This window comes from Triticum aestivum, chromosome 7B, assembly GCF_018294505.1.
Source record: "Triticum aestivum cultivar Chinese Spring chromosome 7B, IWGSC CS RefSeq v2.1, whole genome shotgun sequence".
NCBI classification, from domain to species: domain Eukaryota; kingdom Viridiplantae; phylum Streptophyta; class Magnoliopsida; order Poales; family Poaceae; genus Triticum; species Triticum aestivum.
The window spans coordinates 670165162-670191295 of record NC_057813.1 but is presented as its reverse complement, the minus strand read 5'-3'; the positions used below and the strand labels follow the sequence as shown (position 1 = coordinate 670191295).

Here is a 26134-nt window from a genome sequence, read left to right as displayed (position 1 = left end):
GCTGTTACTCAAGGTTGGTTTCTTCGTCAGCTTGATGTTCAAAATGCTTTTCTTCATGGTGTCTTGGCGGAGGAGGTTTACATGCGCCATCCTCTGGGTTTCTCTGATCCGGATCACCCTGATCATCTCTGTCGTCTGTCCAAGGCAATTTATGGTCTGAAGCAGGCTCCTCGTGCTTGGCATGCTCGTCTTGCAATGGCTCTTCGTGCTCATGGTTTTGCATCATCAACTGCTGACTCCTCATTGTTTCTTCTTCAAAGGCCTGAGGTTACTATGTACTTGTTGGTCTATGTAGATGATATCATTTTGGTCAGCTCCTCTCAGTCGGCTGCTACTGCGCTTGTTCGCTCACTTGGTGCTGATTTTGTGGTCAAGGACCTTGGGAAGCTTCATTACTTTCTTGGTGTGGAGGTTACTTCTCGTGCTGCTGGCCTTGTTATGACGCAGAAGAAGTACTCTCTGGATTTGTTGCAGCGAGCTGGGATGCTTAAGTGCAAACCAACGACTACACCCATGTCTACCGCTGATAAGCTCAATGTTGTTGATGGTGTGCTTCTTTCTTCTTCTGATGCGACAGAGTACAAGAGTATTGTTGGTGGGCTCCAGTACTTGACGATCACGCGACCAGACATTTCCTATGCTGTTAATCGAGTCTGCCAGTATCTGCAGTCACCCCGTGACACTCATTGGTCTGCTGTTAAGCGGATTTTGCGCTATATTCGTTTCACGGTGGCTCATGGTTTGCATATTCGGCCGTCTGACTCTGGTTGTCTTTCAGCATATTCTGATGCAGACTGGGCTGGCAATCCGGATGACAGGAGATCCACGGGGGGTTATGCTGTCTTCTTTGGCTCTAACCTGATTGCCTGGAGTGCTCGGAAACAGGCTACTGTCTCGCGTAGCAGTACTGAGGCTGAGTATAAGGCTGTGGCCAATGCCACATCAGAGATCATCTGGGTACAGTCCTTGCTTCAGGAGTTAAGTACACCCCAATCACAGCCTCCTGTTCTTTGGTGTGATAACATCGGTGCTACATACCTTTCTGCAAATCCGATATTCCATGCCCGAACGAAACACATTGAAGTTGACTATCACTTTGTGCGTGAACGTGTCTCTCAGAAGCAACTACAGATCAAGTTTATTTCTTCCAAGGATCAACTTGCTGACATCTTCACCAAGCCATTGCCTTTGCCACAGTTTGAGACTTGCAGGCGCAATCTTACCCTTCTAGATTCATTAGAAAGTGGCTAAGATTGAGGGAGGGTGTTAGACTGTATTTACATGTGTATATTGTAACGTTATATACCACCTCATTATATATATATATATGTGATAGGCCACCCCTAGAGGGTTGTGCCGGTTCCCCCCAAAGCCTATTGTCTTACATGTTGTTATGCGGTTTGACCGATAAAGATTTTCGTAGAATATGTAGGAACCAATATGAACATCCAGGTTCCACTATTGGTTATTGACCGAGAATAGTTCTAGGTCATGTCTACATAGTTCTCGAACCCGTAGGGTCCGCACGCTTAACGTTACGATGACAGTTTTATTATGAGTTTATAAGTTTTGATGTACCGAAGGAGTTCGGAGTCTCGGATGAGATCGGGGACATGACGAGGAATCTCGAAATGGTCGAGACGTAAAGATCGATATATTGGACGACTATATTCAGAGTTCGGAAAGGTTCCGAGTGATTCGGGAATTTATCGGAGTACCGGAGAGTTACGGGAATTCGCCGGGGAGAAGTATTGGGCCTTATTGGGCCATACGGGAAAGAGAGAGGGGCTGCCTAGGGCAGTCCGCGCGCCCCCCATGGCCTAGTCCGAATTGGACTAGGGGGAGGGGTCGCACCCCCTCGTTCCTTCCCTTCTCTCTTCCCCTTCCTTGTCTCCTACTCCTACTACATGGAAGGACTCCTAGTTGGACTAGGAAAGAGGGAATCCTACTCCCGGTGGGAGTAGGACTCCCCTAGGGCGCGCCATAGAGAGGGCTGGCCCTCCCCTCCTCCACTCCTTTATATACGGGGGCAGGGGGCACCCCATGGACACACAAGTTGATCTACGAATCGTTCCTTAGCCGTGTGCGGTGCCCCCCTCCACCATATTCCACCTCGGTCATATCGTCGTGGAGTTTAGGCAAAGCCCTGCGCCGGTAGAACATCATCATCATCACCACGCCGTCGTGCTGACGGAACTCATCCCTGACGCTTTGCTGGATTGGAGCCCGGGGAACGTCATCGAGCTGAATGTGTGCTGAACACGGAGGTGCCATACGTTCGGTGCTTGGATCGGTCGAATCGTGAAGATGTACGACTACATCAACCGCGTTGTCATAACGCTTCCGCTTACGGTCTACGAGGGTACGTGGACAACACTCTCCTCTCTTGTTGCTATGCCATCACCATGATCTTGCGTGTGCGTAGGAATTTTTTTGAAATTACTACTTTCCCCAACAATTTATGCTTACAAGCGTTTTTTAATAATATATTGGCTCGGACAAGGTTTCTTTATTTTCAACTTCATGTTTATTTTCTATATTATTTTCCCGTTAAAAAATAAATGAAAGAAAATACTACAACTGCCATAAACTTAAATAAAATGTAGTGCATTCGAAAAAAATTGTTCAACATATTTTTTGAAAAGTCTCAGCTGTATTAAGAAATTGTAAATGTGTTTTAAAATAGTATGTCATGCATTCAAAAAATTGACAATGTATAGTTAAAAAAAATTCAACATGTATTAAAAAATTATTGTATAAAATTATTTTTATATTTCTACAAACATGTTTTAACACATTTATAGAACTTAAAATTTCTACAAACATGTTTATCATGTTTTAACACATTTACAATATTTTATACTATACGTTGAACTATTTAAATTCACATAATTTTTTTAAAATGTTCATGTTTACCTTTTCAACCTACACAATAATGAAAACAGGATAAAGATTTAAAATAGATAATAATCAAATATTCATAATTATTGTAATTTATATATGAATAAACAATAGTAAATTGAAAAAAAGGTAAATAACATAAAAGGAAATTGTAGAGCGCCAGTCAATTTTTTTTTGCAGGAAACCAGCTAGCAGTTGTACTTACAGTAGTCTTCTACCCAGTGGCTAGCGTGCAGGTTTTGAACCTGGACGTCCCATTTTTCAAACCCAGCAGCGAGGCAGTTTGTTTTTCTGCGGTATTAACAGACTGACATGTGGGACCCATGTTTGGCTTTCTTATGTAATTATTACTAAAAGAATATGCGGGTATTTTTTTGCAAAAAAGTTCTCACGCACACCTCATCAGCTGTCATCCACTGACATGTGGGCCAAGGCCACGTGGGCAGGATGTACACCCGAATACGTACGGAGGCATCGTACTTGCACCATAGGACAAGTTATAGCACCAATTTCACGTATTTTACAACTTTGGACACGAACGTGACCGTGCCCGACAACTTAAGGCACCTCTGGTGTATTACTCTTTCTTTTAATAGATTATAACATTTTACCTGCCTCACTACTCAAGATCTCCATGAGCATTCCCATGGTAGGCTTGAATGTTGTTAACTGTGTGCTTCATTCTATGAAAATGGAGCAGGGGGAAACCCTTTCATTACAAAAATGCATTCCCATGGTTCGCAACTCTCATACATGTGAGGAGTGATTGAATATGCACCAAAATCTGAATATACGAAAATCAAAGATATTCTATGGGGAGACATGTGAGATGCAAGCCAAGACCATCAAAATGGTCAGTTCATTTATTAACCAAGCACCCAAGCTACAGTTCTATCTCATATTCAATCACAAAAATCAAACTGGGCAAAAAAAATTAGAAACTCAAAATTACTTGGCATATCCAAACTTGTACGCAACATAGTCTGGAGCCCAACTCTCCGTTTTCACAATGAAAGAAAAAAAGCAACATGGAGATTTGTATTCAATCTTGCAAATCCTCAATCTTCACGAATGAAAACCAGATAAACTATATCCGCAGCGGCAAGAAGATCACCTGGTGGAGCCATGACGTGGCTGTGACTAATGCATTCTGGGCTAGGAAAAGAATTATTCTGTTTGTAAGGAGGTTTAGGGTTTGGAACCCAGAAAATGCAATAATTAGTTGCGGACTGCCTCTATTTCTTCTGCCCACATCATAGACTCCAAAGGAGCATAGATGTGAGGGAGGTGTTGGAGTATAATGTCCAGCCCTCTCTCATAGTTTGGGCTTTTGAATGAGTTGGCTAAAGCATGAATTTGATATGATATTAGAGCCAAGAGGTCTTGAGTTCAATACTCTGCCAATGCAGTATTAAATAAAATGATTCCGCGGCCTATATCGATCCCATTTCTAAGAACTAAAAATAGGCTAGATGTGCAGGGGAGTGCTAAAATATATTGCCCGCCTTTCTCCATCAGTTCAGATGGATGGGTGAATTGGTTAGTTGCATAACCTTGCAACTAGGAGTTTCATGGTTTAAAACCTAGTAAATGCAATAATTAATTGTGACATGCCCCCGTTTCCACTGCCTATGTCATAGAATCCAAAGAAGCGCACATGTGAGGGGGGCCTCCCTCATAGTTCCGTACTGTTGAAACAACTGGCTGAAGTATGAATTCAATAGAAGAGATTAACCATATGAGGATGTAGGGAAAGGGAAGATATTATGTGTGATATTGGAATGGGAAGGGGAGAAGAAGCGCCAACATCTTTCACCATTTATAGAATTTAAAATTTCTACAAACATGTTTATCATGTTTTAACACATTTACAATATTTTATAATATAAGTTGAACTGTTTAAATTCACATAATTTTTCAAAAATGTTCATGTTTACCTTTTCAACCTACACAATAATGAAAACAGGATAAAGATTTAAAATAGATAATAATCAAATATTCATAATTATTGTAATTTATATATAAAAAAATAGTAAATTGAAAATAAGGTAAATAACATAAAAGGAAATTGTAGAGCGCCAGTTAAATTTTTTTTGCAGGAAACCAGCTAGCAGTTGTACTTACAGTAGTCTTCTACCCAGTGGCTAGCGTGCAGGTTTTGAACCTGGACGTCCCATTTTTCAAACCCAGCAGCGAGGCAGTTTGTTTTTCTGCGGTATTAACAGACTGACACGTGGGACCCATGTTTGGCTTTCTTATGTAATTATTACTAAAAGAATATGCGGGTATTTTTTTGCAAAAAAGTTCTCACGCACACCTCATCAGCTGTCATCCACTGACATGTGGGCCAAGACCACGTGGGCAGGATGTACACCCGAATACGTACGGAGGCACCGTACTTGCACCATAGGACAAGTTATAGCACCAATTTCACGTATTTTACAACTTTGGACACGAACGTGACCGTGCCCGACAACTTAAGGCACCTCTGGTGTATTACTCTTTCTTTTAATAGATTATAACATTTTACCTGCCTCGCTACTCAAGATCTCCATGAGCATTCCCATGGTAGGCTTGAATGTTGTTAACTGTGTGCTTCATTCTATGAAAATGGAGCAGGGGGAAACCCTTTCATTACAAAAAAGCATTCCCATGGTTCGCAACTCTCATACATGTGAGGAGTGATTGAATATGCACCAAAATCTGAATATACGAAAATCAAAGATATTCTATGGGGAGACATGTGAGATGCAAGCCAAGACCATCAAAATGGTCAGTTCATTTATTAACCAAGCACCCAAGCTACAGTTCTATCTCATATTCAATCACAAAAATCAAACTGGGCAAAAAAAATTAGAAACTCAAAATTACTTGGCATATCCGAACTTGTACGCAACATAGTCTGGAGCCCAACTCTCCGTTTTCACAATGAAAGAAAAAAAAAGCAACATGTAGATTTGTATTCAATCTTGCAAATCCTCAATCTTCACGAATGAAAACCAGATAAACTATATCCGCAGCGGCAAGAAGATCACCTGGTGGAGCCATGACGTGGCTGTGACTAATGCATTCTAGGTTAGAAAAAGAATTATTCTGTTTGTAAGGAGGTTTAGGGTTTGGAACCCAGAAAATGCAATAATTAGTTGCAGACTGCCTTTGTTTCTTCTGCCCAGATCATAGACTCCAAAGGATCATAGATGTGAGGGGTGTGTTGGAGTATAATGTCCAACCCTCTCTCATAGTTTGGGCTTTTGAATGAGTTGGCTAAAGCATGAATTTGATATGATATCAGAGCCAAGAGGTCTTGAGTTCAATACTCTGCCAATGCAGTATTAAATAAAATGATTCTGCGGCCTATATCGATCCATTTCTAAGAACTAAAAATAGCCTAGATGTGCAGGGGAGTGCTAAAATATATTGCCCGCCTTTCTCCATCAGTTCAGATGGATGGGTGAACTGGTTAGTTGCATAACCTTGCAACTAGAAGTTTCATGGTTTAAAACCTAGTAAATGCAATAATTAATTGTGACATGCCCCCGTTTCCACTGCCTATGTCATAGAATCCAAAGAAGCGCACATGTGAGGGGGGCCTCCCTCATAGTTCCGTACTGTTGAAACAACTGGCGGAAGTATGAATTCAATAGAAGAGATTAACCATATGAGGATGTAGGGAAAGGGAAGATATTATGTGTGATATTGGAATGGGAAGGGGAGAAGAAGCGCCAACATCTTTCACCGTTTATAGAATTTAAAATTTCTACAAACATGTTTATCATGTTTTAACACATTTACAATATTTTATAATATACATTGAACTGTTTAAATTCACATAATTTTTCGAAAATGTTCATGTTTACCTTTTCAACCTACACAATAATGAAAACAGGATAAAGATTTAAAATAGATAATAATCAAATATTCATAATTATTGTAATTTATATATGAATAAACAATAGTAAATTGAAAAAAAGGTAAATAACATAAAAGGAAATTGTAGAGCGCCAGTCAAAATTTTTTTTGCAGGAAACCAGCTAGCAGTTGTACTTACAGTAGTCTTCTACCCAGTGGCTAGCGTGCAGGTTTTGAACCTGGACGTCCCATTTTTCAAACCCAGCAGCGAGGCAGTTTGTTTTTCTGCGGTATTAACAGAGTGACACGTGGGACCCATGTTTGGCTTTCTTATGTAATTATTACTAAAAGAATATGCGGGTATTTTTTTGCAAAAAAGTTCTGACGCACACCTCATCAGCTGTCATCCACTGACATGTGGGCCAAGACCACGTGGGCAGGATGTACACCCGAATACGTACGGAGGCACCATACTTGCACCATAAGACAAGTTATAGCACCAATTTCACGTATTTTACAACTTTGGACACGAACGTGACCGTGCCCGACAACTTAAGGCACCTCTGGTGTATTACTCTTTCTTTTAATAGATTATAACATTTTACCTGCCTCGCTACTCAAGATCTCCATGAGCATTCCCATTGTAGGCTTGAATGTTGTTAACTGTGTGCTTCATTCTATGAAAATGGAGCAGGGGAAAACCCTTTCATTACAAAAAAGCATTCCCATGGTTCGCAACTCTCATACATGTGAGGAGTGATTGAATATGCACCAAAATCTGAATATACGAAAATCAAAGATATTCTATGGGGAGACATGTGAGATGCAAGCCAAGACCATCAAAATGGTCAGTTCATTTATTAACCAAGCACCCAAGCTAGAGTTCTATCTCATATTCAATCACAAAATTCAAACTGGGCAAAAGAAAATTAGAAACTCAAAATTACTTGGCATATCCGAACTTGTACGCAACATAGTCTGGTACCCAACTCTCCGTTTTCACAATGAAAGAAAAAAAGCAACATGGAGATTTGTATTCAATCTTGCAAATCCTCAATCTTCACGAATGAAAACCAGATAAACTATATCCGCAGCGGCAAGAAGATCACCTGGGGGAGCCATGACGTGGTTGTGACTAATGCATTCTGGGCTAGGAAAAGAATTATTCTGTTTGTAAGGAGGTTTAGGGTTTGGAACCCAGAAAATGCAATAATTAGTTGCGGAATGCCTCTGTTTCTTCTGCCCACATCATAGACTCCAAAGGAGCATAGATGTGAGGGGGGTGTTGGAGTATAATGTCCAGCGCTCTCTCATAGTTTGGGCTTTTGAATGAGTTGGCTAAAGCATGAATTTGATATGATATCAGAGCCAAGAGGTCTTGAGTTCAATACTCTGCCAATGCAGTATTAAATAAATGATTCTGCGACCTATATCGATCCCATTTCTAAGAACTAAAAATAGCCTAGATGTGCAGGGGAGTGCTAAAATATATTGCCCGCCTTTCTCCATCAGTTCAGATGGATGGGTGAACTGGTTAGTTGCATAACCTTGCAACTAGGAGTTTCATGGTTTAAAACCTAGTAAATGCAATAATTAATTGTGACATGCCCCCATTTCCACTGCCTATGTCATAGAATCCAAAGAAGCGCACATGTGAGGGGGGCCTCCCTCATAGTTCCCTACTGTTGAAACAACTGGCTGAAGTATGAATTCAATAGAAGAGATTAACCATATGAGGATGTAGGGAAAGGGAAGATATTATGTGTGATATTGGAATGGGAAGGGGAGAAGAAGACTCCTCCATCGGTTTCCGGATTTTAGATCGCCTTCATCGGTTTTCTATTTTCTTGGGCCGCCTTTGTCAATCTCCCTTTTTCTTGCAAAATCAGTAATTGAGGAATACTCCTTTCAAAGGTCACTCCGCCCTCCCCATGTTGCGAAGTGGCACACTGCATGTGGGCGACTTGTCGCAACCTCGGATTTTTTTATTTTTTGGTAGATTTGTTTATTCAAAACATTTTATGTTTTAAACTATGCGTCCAAATCACGAACCGTTTTCACTGTTGGATTCCTCGCTTTGAGATCTTCAAAATTAGATCCATGATGATAAGTTTTGACGAAAAAAAATCTCAAAAAAACGAACGAGAAAAATCTGGGTGAAAAACCGTGCCTCTCGCAGAAGAAAAAAAATAGGTTTTTCCCGTTTTCGAGAGGCACGGCCATGCCTCTCGCGGAAGAAAACTATGCCTCTCGCGGAAGAAAAAGGAATGAAAATGTTTTTTTTTTCGTTTCCGAGAAGCAGGGTCATGCCTCCCGCGTAAGGGAAATCAAAAACTTTTTTTCGTTTCTGAGAGGCACGGCCATACCTCTTGCGGAAGAGAAAACGATCACATTTTTTTCGTTTTCGAGAGGCACGACCATGCCTATCACAAAAGCAAATCCGTGCCTCTCGTCGAAGCAAAACCGTGAATCTCGCGGAAGAAAAAAATCGTGCAAAAAAGTTTGATTTCTTTTGTCTAAAAGTCAAGCAAGACTGGTGGAAAACCAAAAAGCCAAGAGAACAGAAAAAACCTATCTAAAAAGCCGAAAACGCGTGCGAAAAAAAATCCAAATGAAGTGCCCAACCCTCCCCAAAATGACCTGGGGGAGGTTACGAACGAGTGCTCCTCAGCTAGTTGTTCCTTTTTCTTTGACAAGATTTCATGTGTTTCCTTGTAATTCAGGGTGGACACGGTCCGGGCTGATCCGTAGTTTGTACCGGCCGTCGGAGGTCCGAGCCGGACCGGACCGAGCAGCATGACAGTCCTGATCTCAGGGACCGGACCGGCGGCGACGAAGCCCGGGCCAGACCGAATGGACCGAAGGGACCAAATGGGCGGGGTCGATGTGTGCAGGTGCAACGGCGAGTTGGGCGTCGTGCGTGAGTAATGTGACGAATTGGAAGACGTGCGCGAGTGAAACTGATGAACTAGACGACGTGCGCGAGTTGGGCGATGTGCGCGAGTGAAACTGACGAACTGAATTTTCTAAATCTGACGAAACTGAATTTTCTGAAAGTTTGACAACACATATTTAACTGACAGTCTTCGCGCTCATCCAGAAGAAGCGCAGAGACGAACAGCTACAGCTTCACCTTCAGAGTGTTCAGGATCGTGCCCCAATACTTGCTGGCGGCACCGGCGAGGCGCAGAGCGTTTGGATTGTCTCCTTCAGAGCTGGTGCCCGGTGTGCATGTTTACTGCTTAATTTTCCTTTATATACGGATGTATCTAATACGGGTGTGACTGAGTGTATATATTACAACCTACATGTTTGAACCTTGCTGAGTTGCCTTTCCTGGTTTCTACGAATCTTCAGAATCAGGCCCCGCTCTCAGGCAGTATAAGATTCAGGCCGAACGCAACATAACTTTAGTAACATCATCCAAGGTTTGTATGTAAAAAGTTGACTACAAAGTAAAATCATCTCAAGATCCAACAGGACGTACACTTCCGAAAGCGTCAATCCAAAAAATCTCTTATGTTTGCAGGATAGTTGCATCCGCCAAAGAATAAACATTACGTTGGCAAAAAATGAGGACCATCTTTGGTACACGTTAAGTTAGATCTGCATCACAATCACATAATCCCTAATGTTTCACTTCCTGACTTTTCTGTAGCGCAAGTAGAAATCAGACATGAACAAAGTTGGTACGAGTTACTGCGGTAAGTTTCTTATAACATGTTGGCCAAAAGGAACAGATCTTGTTACTATCAACTAATTAAGGATCCCCAGACCCCAAGTTTCCGGATGCATGAAACTGATAAGATAGTTTGACAAGATGTTTCAAAGAGAATCAAAATGTCCGGAGGAAAAAAACCTCCTTCCCAGCTAGCATAAGGAAAGACGAATGATAGGCAATTGTGATATAAAAGAACTTGTACAGAACTCCAACCGGAGAACAAGAAAACCACTTCTTCTGCAGCAAAAGTATGCAGCACCATGTCGGCACTCGTCCTTGAGGATGCAATTGCCGTGACAGCCATCTGAAGCCCTTTCATCACAGGGTAATTCTGTTTCATGTAAATAAGAAAAAGAATAGTTAACAGAACTGGAAGAGGGCAGGAGGTTACTAAACTTGCATATAAATAATTGGCAATATTTGATGGAAAACATAATATTTGTTGCAAAAGAATTAAATGACTGACTATCCCAGAAAGACATATTTCCTTGTAATTTTTAGTATTCCATTATAAACAAACAACTGGTCAAAGGTCAAGAGATTGATACCACAAGCAAGAGCAAAATCATAATAATGATATAGAATAGGAAAACATGCATAAGCTCAAGGATGCTGCTTGTGTAATATAAGATCGAGAATTAGAACTCACATATAAGCAATAGCATTCTTCAGCATGTAGACAGAATACTTGTTCAAATATGCAGCATCATTCTGAAAATAATAAACGGCCGCATACATAATAGCTTGAAGTTCATAGTTAAAAGCATCAAACAAGTGATAACCAAGGAAATGAAGAAACGGAATAATAAGGTTGTGCAATGAAACTGTACCACTTCATACTGTCCTGGATGACAGTGATGGAGGGAAGCTGGTATATATTGACCTGCTTGTAACGTCAGATAGCTCACACACCCTCTCAAGCTGAAATGTCTTGACATCTAATGAGAGACCTTCAGAGTGGTCTGTCCCAAAATCTAACCTTAGGAGGAGCAAGTACCTCTCGGTTGAAGCAACAATAGAATGATTGCCCGAACCCAAGGGGATTATCTTCTCCAACTGCCACTCATTGTTACTCCCATCTGTGTTTTGCCTAACCATATAACGAAGTTGTGATGCTGCATCATTAATTGAGAAAGTGAGCAATCCAAGCCTGCCTTCCCCTGCCTCCACGACGCCAACCTGGAACCCTCTCCATCTTCCAGGTGGATAATCAGCAACGGAGAACTCCATTGTCATGGTGTCAAGCATGAGCATAGCTTCCCTCGGACGATTCTTCAGCCCAAATTCTATCCCATTCGTCATCGGCCAGTACAAACATCCGTAGGCATAATGACTATGGTAGAACAAACGGTATTTCAAAGATACAATTGGCATGCCGCAGACTAACAAATCGCTCCAAGCCTTTGATGCAATGGATTGCCACTGCCCCGTGGTTGAAGAATAGAAAAATGCCACCACCTTGGTCTTGCACTGTGCCATCCGGATTACACGAAATGAAGTTTCGTACTCTTCCTTGTCCACTTCCTTGCCGGGAGGAACGAGGATGACCTCACAGCTGCGCTGGTAAGTCAGATGGAGTGCGTCCCTCACCGACGCGGCTAGGTCGTCAGGGATCGGTGGAAGCAGGTGGTATCGCCGGTGTAACGGGTCACACACCACGAGCTCCGGGAAGAGGACTGAACCATAGTCTCTCTTGTGGCCTCGGTCGAGGAGGACGCGGCCGTCGCGAATGCTGCGGACGCACCAGCAGCCGGGGTCTGGGAGCAGCGTGTAGGGGGTGGGGCTAGGGAGGAAGGAGAAGGTGAAGTCAGCAGCGCGGGGGACTGCACTGGCTATGGGCGCGGTGGTGTGAGGAGGGAGCGCGGGGCGGAAGCCGTGCCAGTCCATGAAGCCGATGAAGGAGGGAGAGTGTTCCTTACGGAAGCGGCGAAGGAAGGAGTTGCCGGTGGCGATCTGGCGGAAGGGGACGCAGGCGGCGGAGGCGTGGACGAGGTCGGCTGGGGTGGGTAGCCGGAGGAAGATCTCCTCCAGGAGGACGGCCAACCGGTCGTCTGTGGTGGAAGTGCACGGCGCGGCCATCTTCCGGCCGGTCGACGGAAGGGGTTGCGGCTGGCGGACGGGCAGGCCGGCGGGGAGATGGATTGGCCGGAGGTGTTGGGAGCGGCGGATACTAGTAGTAGGATAGATCTGAAGTTATTTTTCGAAGCTTGGCACCGGGAGGTTTGCTGTTTGTCTTAACTTTGTTTTGTGAGCTAGCAGTTGTCGTGTATTTCCCTCTGTCCGAGTTTATTTTTTATTTTTTTATATGAGTGAAAAACTTGTACTCCCTTCCAATTTACTTGCGGTAACTGTCAATTTGGGAAGAAAAACCCACGATTCATCGCCTTCCATTTCCCCTTCCCCCTTCCTCGTTTCCATTTCTCCTCACCGCTCTCCTTCTACTCCTATCTTGTTGCCCCCTTCTCCTCCTCTTCCTTGCCGGTTCCCTGCCCGTGTGGATGCCGCTCCTCTCGACCACACACGCGTCGGCGCCTTTGCGCCGCTGGATTCGCACTACCTCCGCTGGATCCGCGTAAAAGGTTGATTTTTTTACCTTTTCCACGGATCCGGCGACGGCGATGCGCGATGCGGTGCAGTACTCAAAGATCCGGTCACCTGGAAGTCATATCCGTTGGCAGCGATGTTGTACTCGCTATTGCCCAGTCGTCTCCCCAAATGTCGACGCCTCCTGGTGCTCCTCCTCAGAACTCATCTACGGCTAGTGGCCAAGCTCGCTGGCAAGACGGTGCACACCGCAACCCGTGCACTTTGAGTCCGGCCTCGGCTACAAAATCTCAAGGTGAGCTATACCATGCTCGAATCCTCGCCTCCGGTTGCTATTAATAGTGCTATGCTCGATCCATGTTGTTAACTCTGTTTAGGAGTACCCATAGTAAATTATTACGATGTTTACCAAGGAACTAAGAGTAATCGGCTTGGTTCAGTTTCTTGCCATGTTTGGTTTAGTTTTTTCCATGAGTAGGAGTACATGTTGTATTGTTTGCCATGAGTAGGATTACTTGAGTATGTTGTAGTGTTTGCAATACTGCTCCTTTTCATGCAAGTTTGCTAGTCAGTTTGCAGTGTTTGCATTGTTGGAATAATTATTGGAGTATGTGGGAGTGTTTGCTGGATCCCTTGTCGTTTATTGTTTGTGCTAGGGTTATCCCTGACTGGAGTATGGTGAAGTGGAAATGTTGCTTGTATAGGAATGAACGACATATATAGAGTTAACTCAAATGAAATACTCCAAGATGAAGTGGAAATACTTCTTGTATAGGAAATACTACTTGTACAGGAATGACATGTCAATGTCATTGGAGTAGGATGAAATACTGTTTGTAACTACTCCATCACTACAAGATGAAGTATTGTTTGCTTAGGAATGTGATGAAGTTCAGTTTAATTATCATAGGAGTTTAGTTCAGTCCAACATAGGAGTTTAGTTCGATCTTGTTCAGTTAGCCTAGAAGTTTAGTTCCTGATGGAGTCCTGCAGTTAGCCTAGGAGTAAAATGTTGCAACTTTAGACTTTGTTGGATCACTACTCTAACATGAATTTTACTGGAGTAAGTTAACCAGAGTAGGTGCTACGTACTACCATCATTTGAATAAAGTCAAATAATTTAACTGGAGTAATTTTACTTTGTGTGAAATTATGTTAATTAAAATTCAGTCATTGCCACTGTCTTTTGAATGTCATGTTTGTGTATTCCTATGATACTACTCCTGTCATCCGAATATTGTTCGACTTTTTTAACTCAGGTAATGCTTCTCTCATTTGGAGAACAGGAGTAGGAGTATTTTTTTCAACACAGTACAATCGAAGTTGCTCACATACACTCACCCCTATGAAAGCACGCACGCACGCGCACCCTACCCCTATGAGCACTTCTAAGAAACTAAGCCAGCGTACCGTCTTGAGATTTACGAAGTCACCGCAGGCGCCTCGCAATCGACATGAACGTCTCCTCCCAGTGAACAAACATCTCCGCAAAGCTTGAAATAAATCCAGGAAATCCGAGTACCAATGTCAAGTCTAGGACTTGAACCCCGGTCGGGTGGGGATACCACTGTCCTCCTAACCATCCAACCACATGTTGGTTCACAAGTAAGGGTACTCTTGATGTGATGCTGATGTTCTGGAGTAATATTGATGTGTTGTGCTCTTTATATGGAGTATAAGAGTAAATTTTGATTTTGCTTATTGTGCAAATAATTTAGGAGTAGCATTCATTTTTAAGACATGTACTCCAACAATACGAGTAGGAGTAGGAGTAGGAGTATTCCTTTTCCTTTTGCTTTACTCTAAAAGTTCCTTTTCCAATGCTCCTCTTCATTTGTTTTATATAGACTCCATATTCCCTTTATTTTAATGTAGTGATACACAAGATAAATAAGGTTTTTTCCCTATAAATACACAAGATAACACATACATACTCCCCTTTCTTGTCTTTCTCTTCCTTCCTTTTCCATTCTTCTCTTTTCTTTCCTTTCTCCTCCTTTCCTCTTCTTTTCTCCTCCTTTTCTTTTATCTTCCTTTCTTTTCTTTTCATTTCTCCTTTTTTTCTTTCCTTTCTCCTCCTGTCCTTTCCTCTTTTCATTTCCCCTCAATTGTTGTTGTCTTATAATTGTCAATGTTGTATGATAGAGTTCTCCATCACAAAATAAAGTAGGTGGTAGACTTCCTTCCTTATGATTTTCTCTTTATTCATTGGGACATTTCTAGTTTATACCTCCTTCAAGTTTCATAACCTCCAACCTGCATGACTAGAGTGTTATGAACACTCTAGCCAGTTTTTAAACTTGATAGTTATAAAATTCTTCCTCGGCACCTTCGATCAGTTCCCCGGGTCAACACCTCGGAGCTCCTTAGCAACGATAAAATTGTGACGACAACACCTCGGAGCTCAACTCCCCGGGTCACTGCCACATAAAAGACAGGAGGCACCAAGAACAATGTTCTTGTCACAAAACCATCGGAACGATTCCAAGATACTCGCGTGATCCTAAATTTTTTTTAGTGAAATTTGAGGAGAGGAAAGTCAAAACATCTACGTCAGGAGACCTCACCAGAGCGACGAAGGGACTGAGGAGTAAAAAGAATCCTACTCTCTGATATATATAATCCTAAGATTCAAAAATAGTTTTCTTCTAGACTCAACAACGACCAACAATCAAGGGGGCTCATATGGTCGGTCGAGGCTCTGATACCAACTTGTCACGCCCAATATGCGACCCTATCCAAAAGGAACTCGAAGGTCCCACCAAGGATAGACCCGCATATTGAAACGCTTTTGCAAGGTGGATATCATTACATCAACATTACATAATAGATGGGGATACATACAAGAGGCACAGAATGCCACATGAATACAACAATACATCATACACAATATCAACATCCGACTACGGATGAAACACAAATAGAAACTCAAACGACATCCACCCTGCTAGCCTAGACTGCCGACCTGGAACCTATCCCCTAATCGAAGAAGAAGCAGATGAAGAACTCCAAAACAAGTAAACATCGCTCTCGCGTCATGATCATCGCATAACCTATACCTGCAACTGTTGTTGTAGTAATCTGTGATCCACGAGGACTCAGTAATCCCATTACCATGGGTATCAAGACTAGCAAAGCTTAATGGGAAAGGAAGGGGTAAAATGGTGAGGTTGCAGCAGCGACTAAGCATATATGGTGGCTAACATACGCAAATAAGAGCGAGAAGAGAAACAACGGAATGGTCGTGAAGCTAGCAATGATCAAGAGGTGATCCTGAACTCCTACTTACGTCAAACATAACCCAGAAACCGTGTTCACTTCCCGGACTCCGCCGAAAAGAGACCATCACGGCTACACACGCGGTTGATGCATTTTAATTCGGATCTGGTGTCAAGTTCTCTACAACCGGACATTAACAAATTCCCATCTGCCACATAACCGCGGGCACGGATTTCGAAAGTTTAAACCCTGCAGGGGTGTCCCAACCTAGCCCATGATAAGCTCTCGCGATCAACGAAGGATATGCCTTCTCCCAGGAAGACCCGGTCAGACTCGGAATCCCGGTTTACAAGTCATTTCGACAATGGTAAAACAAGACCAGCAAAGCCGCCCGATGTGCCGACAAATCCCGATAGGAGCTGCACATATCTCGTTCTCAGGGCACACCGGATAAGGGAAGCGTACAGGAACCGACGTAATCCAAGTTGCCAAGGAATGGTCCCGCACGGTGCTCTAGTTTGGACCAACACTCGGAGGAGCACTGGCCCGGGGGGGGGGGTAAATAAAGATGACCCTAGGGCTCCGGAAACCCAAGGGAAAAAGGGCTAGGTGAGGCAAATGGTAAAACCAAGGTTGGGCCTTGCTGAAGGAGTTTTATTCAAAGCGAACTGTCAAGGGGGTCCCATAAATCACCCAACCGCGTAAGGAACGCAAAATCCGGGAACATAACACCGGTATGACGGAAACTAGGGCGACAAGAGTGGAACAAAACACCAAGCATAAGGCCGAGTCTTCCACCCTTTACCAAGTATATAGATGCATTAATAATATAAGAGATATTGTGATATCCCAACATAATCCTGTCCACCATGGAGCAATCTTCAACTTCACCTGCAACAAACAACGCTATAAGAGGGGCTGAGCAAAAGCGGTGACATAGCCAATCAACGGTTTGCTAGGAAGGGCGAAAAAGGTTAGAGGCTGACATGGCAATTGGGAGGCTTGGAGAGCAAAAGATAGGTAGTGCAGCAAAGCGATAGAACGAAGCAACTAGCATAGCAATGATAGTAGTGAGATCCAGGGTAGCGGTCATCTTGCCTGAAATCCCGCTAGGAAGAAGAACGAGTCCATGAAGAAGACGAACGGGCGTAGTCGAACGAATCCTCACAATCGCAACATTACCGGAACTAAGAAGCAACACCGGAAAGAAACAAACAACATGGTAAACACATAAGCATAAACATGGCATGATGCACAAACAAGTATGATGCAAGTCTGGTTTAATAAGGCATGGCATGGCAAAGTGCAACAAACAATACTACAAGTTAAGTGGAGCTCAATATGCAACGAGTTGCATATTGACAAAACACCACATTGACATATTTAGTTTAATCTCGTATATGTACACAACAATATTAAATGTTGTTAAACATGGCAAGAGGTGGAACATAAGTAATCTAACTATTTAGGCAAGTTTAAATGAGGTCGGAAGTTACAAACAACAATTCCGGAAAATCCCCATATGCAAATTATGAATTTGGTACTGTTCTGCCCTAAACCATATTTTAGAGTTGTTAAACATGCAAAGTAATATCACCAGGATAATCTATGCATTTTTCCACCCCATTTACATATAAAGTTTATTAAAATCGGAGCTACGGTTAATTAGTTATGAAATAAGCCATTTTAACATGCTATTATGCAAAACAAATGCAAACAGCAATTTAAATATCTTAAACATGGATGAAAGAGGCATAATGTGGAACTAGATAAAATTCTAAGCATTTTACATGTATAAATTATTTACATATGATGCACGGTTAATGAGTTTTTATATGCATGAACATGGAGGGGTTTTCTGTAAAACTGTTAATTCACTGGATAATGTGAAAATCGCAGACAGGAAAAAAAACATGCACTGGGCTGAAACTGGCTGGCCCAACAGAGCAGAGGGGCTGGGCTGCTCACCCATGGGTCACGGCCCGTTGGTGGAGAGGAGGCTGGGCCTTGGGGAGGCGCTGGCCCACGCTAGGTCTTGGCGCTGATCTGGCCCAAGACGCGGGACGACCGAGTCAACGGGCACGAGCGAGCACCGGGCTTGGGGCTGTGTGCGTTCCAGGAAGGCGGGTGGTGGTGGCGCTGGCGTTTCCGGCGATGGCAGACGGCGGGACGACCACCGGAGGCGGGGCAAGAACGAGGGGAACCGATTCCCTGGCAATGGGAGGCGGATCCGACGAGGCAAGGTCTTGGCGGCTGTCAGGACCCCGATCCTAAGTCACACTGATCTAGCATGTAACACATCATATCACTTTGCGGCCTCACGCACGGTATTCCCACGGGTGCCACCTTACCTGGCCCGGGATCGTTTGCGCCTTTTGGCTCACGTATATGATAGTGCCGCTAGCATCCATATGACAAAGAACCCGGGCTGACATGGCTAGTCGTGAACCCAAAGTGGCACTAACTTACAGGGACAAGCATACATGACCCAACCACGAACGTGTCGGTCATCAGCGAGTGAATCCAGCCTGTAGCACTGGGCTAGCAGGACTCCGGTGAACCGGGCTGTAGCGGGCTAACAGGACTCCAGAATTCATCGCTTGACATTTCCCCAAGGGGACAGACACAGGAACGAAGAAGGACACATGCCGGCCAGCCTAAGTGTTCCGGAGCAGTAGCAAGCTACCATGGCTCAGTGGAAAGACTAGGAGACATTTCCCGGTAAGAGAGGCTACTAAGGATAAACAACTAGATAATCAGATCCCACACATACCAAGCATTTCAATAACATACACACAATATGCTCGATATGTGCAAATACAACATGGCATCACAACATGCCTCTACAACTCAAGTATTTATTCAATAGGCTCCGAGGAGCGAGATATTACAAACATGGTCTCATGACCCAACATTCAGAGCATACAAGTCAAAGCACAAGCGGAAGCTTAACATGTCTGAGTACAGACATCTACAAATGGATAAAAAAGGCTGAGAAGCCTAACTATCTACCAGATCCTACCGAGGGCACAAGATCGTAGCTGAGGTAACAAGCTAAACGTCTAAGTCCACGCGGAACTACTAGTGAGACGGAAGTCTCTGCAAAAACGTAAAATAGACAAACGTGAGTACAAATGTACCCAGCAAGACTTACATCAGAACTAACTACATATGCATCATTATCAACAAAGGGGGTGGTGGGGTTTAACTGCAGCAAGCCAACTTTGACTCGGTGGCTATCCTGAACTACAACTGCAAGTAACTCTTTTGAGGTGGCGCACACGAGTCCATATATTCACCATATCAATACACCACTATGGATCTGCTCCCGTCTCCCTACGAGAACGCCATCCATAGCACTCACGCTTATCTTGCGCATTTTAGAGTATCCACTTTCACTTGTCTATGAACTGTACAGGCAACCGAGAAGTCCTTTACCGCGGACACGGCTATTCGAATAGATCATATTAACCCTGCAGGGGTGTACTTCTTCACACACGCTCTCGCCACTTACCGCCATGTACACGTCATGTATCTCGGCAACCTTCAAGCAGAAGCCTGGCGAGGGTGTCCGCCACGACCTGACTAACCACACAAGTCTCTCGTCCAGGTTAATCGCCTATTCGGGTTCCATCCGCAAGGAGATCCGGCCGGGGTGTCGCTCACGGCCCCAAACGATGTGAGCAGGGTTCGCAAGCTCACCATCCGGGTGCCACTTGGTACACCGTGCCATTGTGCCTAGTCTGTCCCAAGCCCTCCTGTATCGGGTGCCACTTGGTAGACTACTAACACTACCTACAAACACCAGAAACTAGTTGCAACTCCTGGACAGAGATCAAGTTGATTAATAAGCCGAGAGGGGCCGAGTTACCGGAACCCAATGTGTGGTAGTAACTGTTCATGGATCACAAACACAGAACTCAGCTCCTGAGGACGACTTCAATGAGACAACCCACCATGTACTCCTACATGGCCTCTCACTGCTACCTTTACCAAATCGTGTTCACACACTTAGCTCTCAGCAGTAGGACATGTTCACCACACTCCAATTCATCCCCGATGAATCAGACCTGACTCAACTCTAAGCAATTTCAGGCATGACAAACAAGCATGAATGAGTAGGCACATCAGGGCTCAAACAACTCCTACTCATGCTAGTGGGTTTCATCTATTTACTGTGGCAATGACAGGTCATGCAAAGGATAAAGGGGTTCAGCTACCGCAGCAAGTAACAGATGAATCGGTGTTGTCCTAATGCAGTAAAAGAGAGCAGGAGCGAGAGAGTGGGATTGTATCGGAATGAACAAGGGGATTTTGCTTGCCTGGCACTTCTGAAGATAATATAGCTCTTCATCAGTGTCATCGATCACATCATGGGTACACGTCTACTGAGAGGGGACAGGCACCGACAAACAAAGGGGAAACACAATCAATGCAATGCACAATATGATGCATGCTCATGACATGGCAATATGAGTGTGTTGGCCTAATGCAACTACAACCAGATGGATTTGGGTCATTTTGAACCAAAGGTTCAATCCCAAACTCAAATTATGAATTTAAATAGTGCCCTATCATGTTTTGATATAAACAGCGGGTTTAAGTTGCTTTATCGTGCATGAAACCAGTACAGATGGATAGATTGGATTTTTCTGATCATTTTTCATATATAACTTATTTCATTTGGAGTTACGGTTGAATTTTTATGATTTTTAGAAGTTTAGATCATTTTCTGAAATTTATAAATCATTTCTGATTTATTTTAATTCCAGAAAATGTTTACTGCATCAGCATTAGGTCATGCTGACCTCAGCAGGTCAACAGGCACCGCCAGGTCAAACCTGACCAGTGGGGCCCACTGGTCAGTGACTCAGTTAGCTAACTGAGTTGATTAGGGTTAAACTAATCCTAACAAAAATGTCAGCAGGGCTGGGCCCACATGTCAGTGGCTCAGGTTTAGTTTAGCAAGGGAATTAGCACCTAACAGTGGTGATTAGCACTAACTAGCATCTAACTAATCCAGCTAGCGCCGGCGCCACATGTCATTGACCCAGGTGGGGCCTGACCGGGGTCAAAGTGGGTCAAACCCAGGCCGGCGGGGTCAAACCCACCGGTGACTCGACGCCGGCGAGACCCGAGACGGCGGCGTGGCTCAGAAAACGCCCACAGGGCACGGACGAGGCCGTTCTTGGGCTCGTTGGAGAGCTCTCGCTGGCGCGCGTCGAGTGGTGTTGGCGGCCGGACCTATGGTGGCCGGAGCCGACGACGGCGAGCTCCAAGGCGGCGGCCGGAGTTCGGGTGGTCGCGGGATCGGTGCTGCGGTGCATAAACGAGCGCAGAGAGGCGCTAGGGAGGCTCTACGCGCGGTGGTGAGTATGATGGATGCACGCGCGGGACCAAATGGTCATCGGAGCATCGTTGGCGGTGAGCGCGGGCGGCGGCAGGTTTCGGTCGTCAGCAAAACGCAGCTGCGGCGTGCAATCGAGAAAACGGAGAGGGGGGAAGGAGCATAAGCTCACAGCGGTTGCAGAGGTGGCCTCGGCATGCTCGGGGAAGCACCGGAGCGAGCGGGGCGGCGAGAGGGATCTCCGGCGGCCGGCGACGAACGTGATGAAGATGGCGTCGATGCAGGGGCCCCGGCGAGGCGTGGCTGGATGGAGAGGACGAGGGAGGTGCGGCGATGCTCGAGGGCGTGTCGGAGAGGCTTGGGAATGCCTGCGGCCGCGCGAGCGCTGGTCGGCGGCGACGGCTGCGCTCGGATGAGCTCAAGGGAGAGAGCCAGGGGAGGGGAGAGGGTGCAGCGATTGAGGGAGAGGAGTGAGGGGACACGGGGCGTCGTCGTGGCGTTGCTAGGAGGGGCCGGGGAAGCAGGAGGTGGCCGGGGGCAGCGTCGGCGCTCGCCACGCACCTGTTTGTCCTCCTGGCAAAGGAGGAAGAAGGCGGTGCTGCCCCTTTGGGCTGGGCTGCTACGGTGCTGGGCCAGGTGGGCTGCAGTTAAGTCCAGGTGAGTTTGCTCTCTCTCTCTCTTTTATTTATGTTTTTCTATTTTTCTGTAATCTTTAGGGCTTTTCTAAAAATACCTAGACCCTTTCAAAAATCACCAAACTGCACATGCCCACTCTATAGAATATATCCAACATGGGACATTTCAATTTAGGATTATTTGGACATTTCAAATATTTACTAGCATTTAAATGCCCAAATTCAAATACTATATGATTTAATTCAGAGCCCAAATATGTCATGGAAAAATGTGCAACACCTCTGGTTATTGTTTCCAACATTATCCAGAAATGATGAACATTTTTAAAAGCCATTTGGAATCACTGAGAAAATTTTTAGTTGAACGTAGTGAATTCCTTTGATGCTTGGGTTTAGGCAATCCCCATTTCAAATTCATTGAAATTTAAACATGATGCACACATGAGAGGCTAGGCTAGGGAAAACCAGATCTAGGGATGTGACAGCGGCAGCACTGACAGGCGGCGAGAAGCAGAGGAGGGGTCAACGCGCGGCAGCGCGCCTCCTCGTTCGATGCAGGGGAAGCAGGCGACGTTGCGAGAGGAACCGGGCGAAGACATCCCGATCCGGCGGCGGAGAGCTCCTGGCAGTTGACGAAGATGGGGATGGCGAAGACCGGCCGATCTGGACAAAGGGAGGTGGATTCCAGCGAGGTTCATCGGATCCAGCTGGTTCCAGGCAGCGGCGGCGTGCTTGTTCATGAGCATAAGAGAGAGAGAGAGAGACGGTCAGAGGAGAAAGAGCCAAGGAAAAAGAAGGGAAGAAGGGCGCGCGAGACGGGGACCTGCTGGGTTCGGCCGTCGATGGAAGCGAGGCTCCCCAGAGCAGACGAGGGCGGCGGGGTCTAGCGGGTCTGGTGGTGCTCGACGGTAGCAGGAGAGGGGCGACGGGCAGAGGAGCTCGGGCTCCTGCAGGATTTGGGCGGCAATGGTGGTTGGACAGGAGGGAAAAATGAGGAGAAGGTGGAGGCTGCGAGGGGATTGGGCGCTGGTGGATCCCGAAGGGGATTGTGCGGCGGCGGTAGGGACAAACTGCCTAGGATCTAGGGTTTGGTCTAAAAATGGACTAGGGGTCTATATATATATATATATATATATATATATATATATATATATATATATATATATATATATATATATATATATATATATACGAAAGGAGATGATTTGGATCCTCCGATCGCGATCGGGCGGTCCGGAATAAATGGGTTAGGGAGTCCAAAAGAGAAAACGGAGATGTTTTATAGATGTTTAGGGATGATCCGGATCCATCGGTGATGACTGAGCAGTTTGGGTTTGGGGCAAGTTTCGGACGCACGCGAGGGGTTGGTGGCTGCGTAGATCGAGGGTGGTCATTTAGACGAGAGGGGAAAACAAAGACAATGGGGTCCGACGAAAGGCCACGGGGACAAGGGGGGTTTTGTTGGTCTCGGAGAAAAAGAGAAGAGAGGGGTCCAATTGGTCTGAGAGAAGGTCAACAAGGACAAGTGGTCTGACAACAGGTCAACGAAGACTAAGATAGAAACGTTAACTACGAACGGCTATGAGGTTTTATGAAAACAAGCGGATGCAATGCGGATGATGCTATGAGATGAGATGCATGGCATGAACAAAATGCAAAACAAACGACAAAAACCCAACCACGAAGGAAAAATCATATCACATCTCCGGAAAAGGCAAGAATTGGAGTTACGAATATGGAAAGTTACATCCGGGGCGTTACAACACTCCACCACTACAAGAGGATCTCATCCCGAGATCTAGGATGGCACCGGAGGGAAAAGAAAGAGGAAGATAAGAGGTAAAACTAAGTTGCTTCTTTGACGAACGAGTGAAACCACGAACCTTGAGAGGTTGAGCAATTTAAAAGAAAGAGTACAACAGAGATGAACGAGATTGCAAACAATCCATTAGAAAAGAGGAATAAGGAACATTAGGAGAACTTGACGGTTGCAAAGACATGAATCAAGAGTTTAAAGGACAAGATAGAATTTGAAACCACTCTGGTTAAAACAAGATGAGAGAGGAAGAATTCGGGCAGCACTCCGTTTGAACATGGAAGGACTAGAACATGAACTTGAGAAGATGGGATGATACTTGATGAAATCAACAACACACTACCTCCGAAACTATTGAAAGAATGGCACAAGTGGTAAGAAAGATTTCAGACAGCTCTCCGGTTGAGGAAGGAGGCAAAACTTGATAAGATGAGAGAACTCGAATGAAAACACGACACGCCAGTTAAATGGATAAGCATGAATAGAACATGATCTTGACAAAACGAGGTGATGGGTGAAGAGCGCAGCATCACAATGACTCCAAAATGAAAGAATAGAAGATAGATTGTTGAAATAAAAGAATGGAGAAGAAAATACCAACTTTTGCCACAAATGAGCTTGGAAAGCATCCTTGCAAAGAATAATTGAATGGAGTTGTTGCAAAATCAACAACGAAAAGCACAAGCTTGTTGTGGGCTTATGGCAAACATCTCAAAATGATGGGGTGACAACCTGCCACTAATGGAAAAAAATTGCTTGTTTGAGATCAACGAAGGGATGAAAACTGCTTTTGCCAAGAGGATCAGAGAAAACTTGGATCATTGATAAGCACCACAGTAGCAACATTCCTTAGGGAAGGCTTTAGGTGAAATATAACCCAAGATAATTCCAACGAATAGATTGATGGATTTAAAATACCTCATTCTTGACAACATGTGAATCATGAAACATGAATGAAAATTGTCAAGAATGATATAACACCACCTCAAAAGATAAGGTAGAAAGAATTGCACTTCGAAATGCAAGAAGAAGAATACTTGAACGCCTCAAAACAAAACATGTGTTGAGCACCATGTTTACTTTTGAGTATAGCTTGGCGGGTCATAACTTTGAGAGAAATCTTGAAGAACAAAATGAGAATGAAAGGAATCCTTGATGAACCATCATGTAGAGCCTCCATGAAGAACTCCGGTAATAAAAGGATGATAGTAAGGAAGAGAAGTTGAAAGAACAAGGTGAAGCCTTGCAATGATTTAGATGGAGCTTTGCGACGATATAACCAAGAAAACTTGGAACTCCGGAAATAAAAGAATTGAATCACCTCGAGGAAATAAGAATAAGATTTATTGTATGCTTATCCTTCATCAAATTCAATTGATGACAAGCAATGGATTTGGCACAGTACTTATTATCGTAGAAAGGATTAAAAGAGATATAGCGCAAACTTGAGAAGGTATTGATGGAACCACCGGTGGGATTTGAAACAATGAATATATGATATGATAACGAAGGAAGTGAAATCTTGAACGAACCACCGTAAGAATTGAAAATGAAAGTAGCAAAGGCACAATTCACCAGGAAGAATTGGAAAACGAATGAAGATACTTAAGGGGATTTAGATACATGAGAATGAAGGGAGCATGAACTGATTAGATGATATTTGAACGATGCACCGGGAAGATTCTGAGAACGATATCTACACGCTGAGAATGAAGAATTGTGACATGATGACCTTCAGAGGAAAGAAATAGAAACAACTCATGAAATGCTCCGGATGGTAAGAAAAGAATTGTCACAATCAAAAACAATTATGAGAGGATGGCATCAAACTTAAACTATGCATCTTTGGAAGAACGGGTAAGGATTTAAGAAGAACTCTTCTTCGGTCTTCAAAATCCGAGAATGACGACGAGAGACACCACCATGAATTTTTGAGATACTCCGGAACAAAGAAGAATAGAAATGATGTACCAACGATGAAAATATTCTGAAAGCAATCTTGGAGAAGGAATATGACTGATGAAAATTCATTCTTACGTCAAACTTCGAAAGACCTTGGGAATGGCTCCGAGAAAATTAGAAGAGTCAGGTAAGATCCTGGA

The 26134-nt window shown here is 44.2% G+C and overlaps 1 protein-coding gene across 2 annotated transcripts; it reads right to left on the bottom strand.

Moving 5' to 3' along the window:
- Nucleotides 1–10518: 10518 nt before the first annotated feature.
- Nucleotides 10519–12674, bottom strand: LOC123162876 (uncharacterized). 2 transcript variants are annotated; one of them, XM_044580628.1, is made up of 2 exons: nt 11302–12674; nt 10519–10802 (listed from the first exon to the last, which is right to left on the bottom strand). In XM_044580628.1, exon 1 carries the CDS (start codon nt 12548–12550, stop codon nt 11306–11308), a length of 1245 nt encoding a protein of 414 aa, XP_044436563.1. In that variant the 5' UTR covers nt 12551–12674; the 3' UTR covers nt 10519–10802; nt 11302–11305. The 2 variants fall into 2 exon arrangements, with proteins under 2 accessions (XP_044436563.1, XP_044436562.1); XM_044580627.1 differs by lacking the exon at nt 10519–10802 and adding an exon at nt 10858–11182.
- Nucleotides 12675–26134: the final 13460 nt, after the last annotated feature.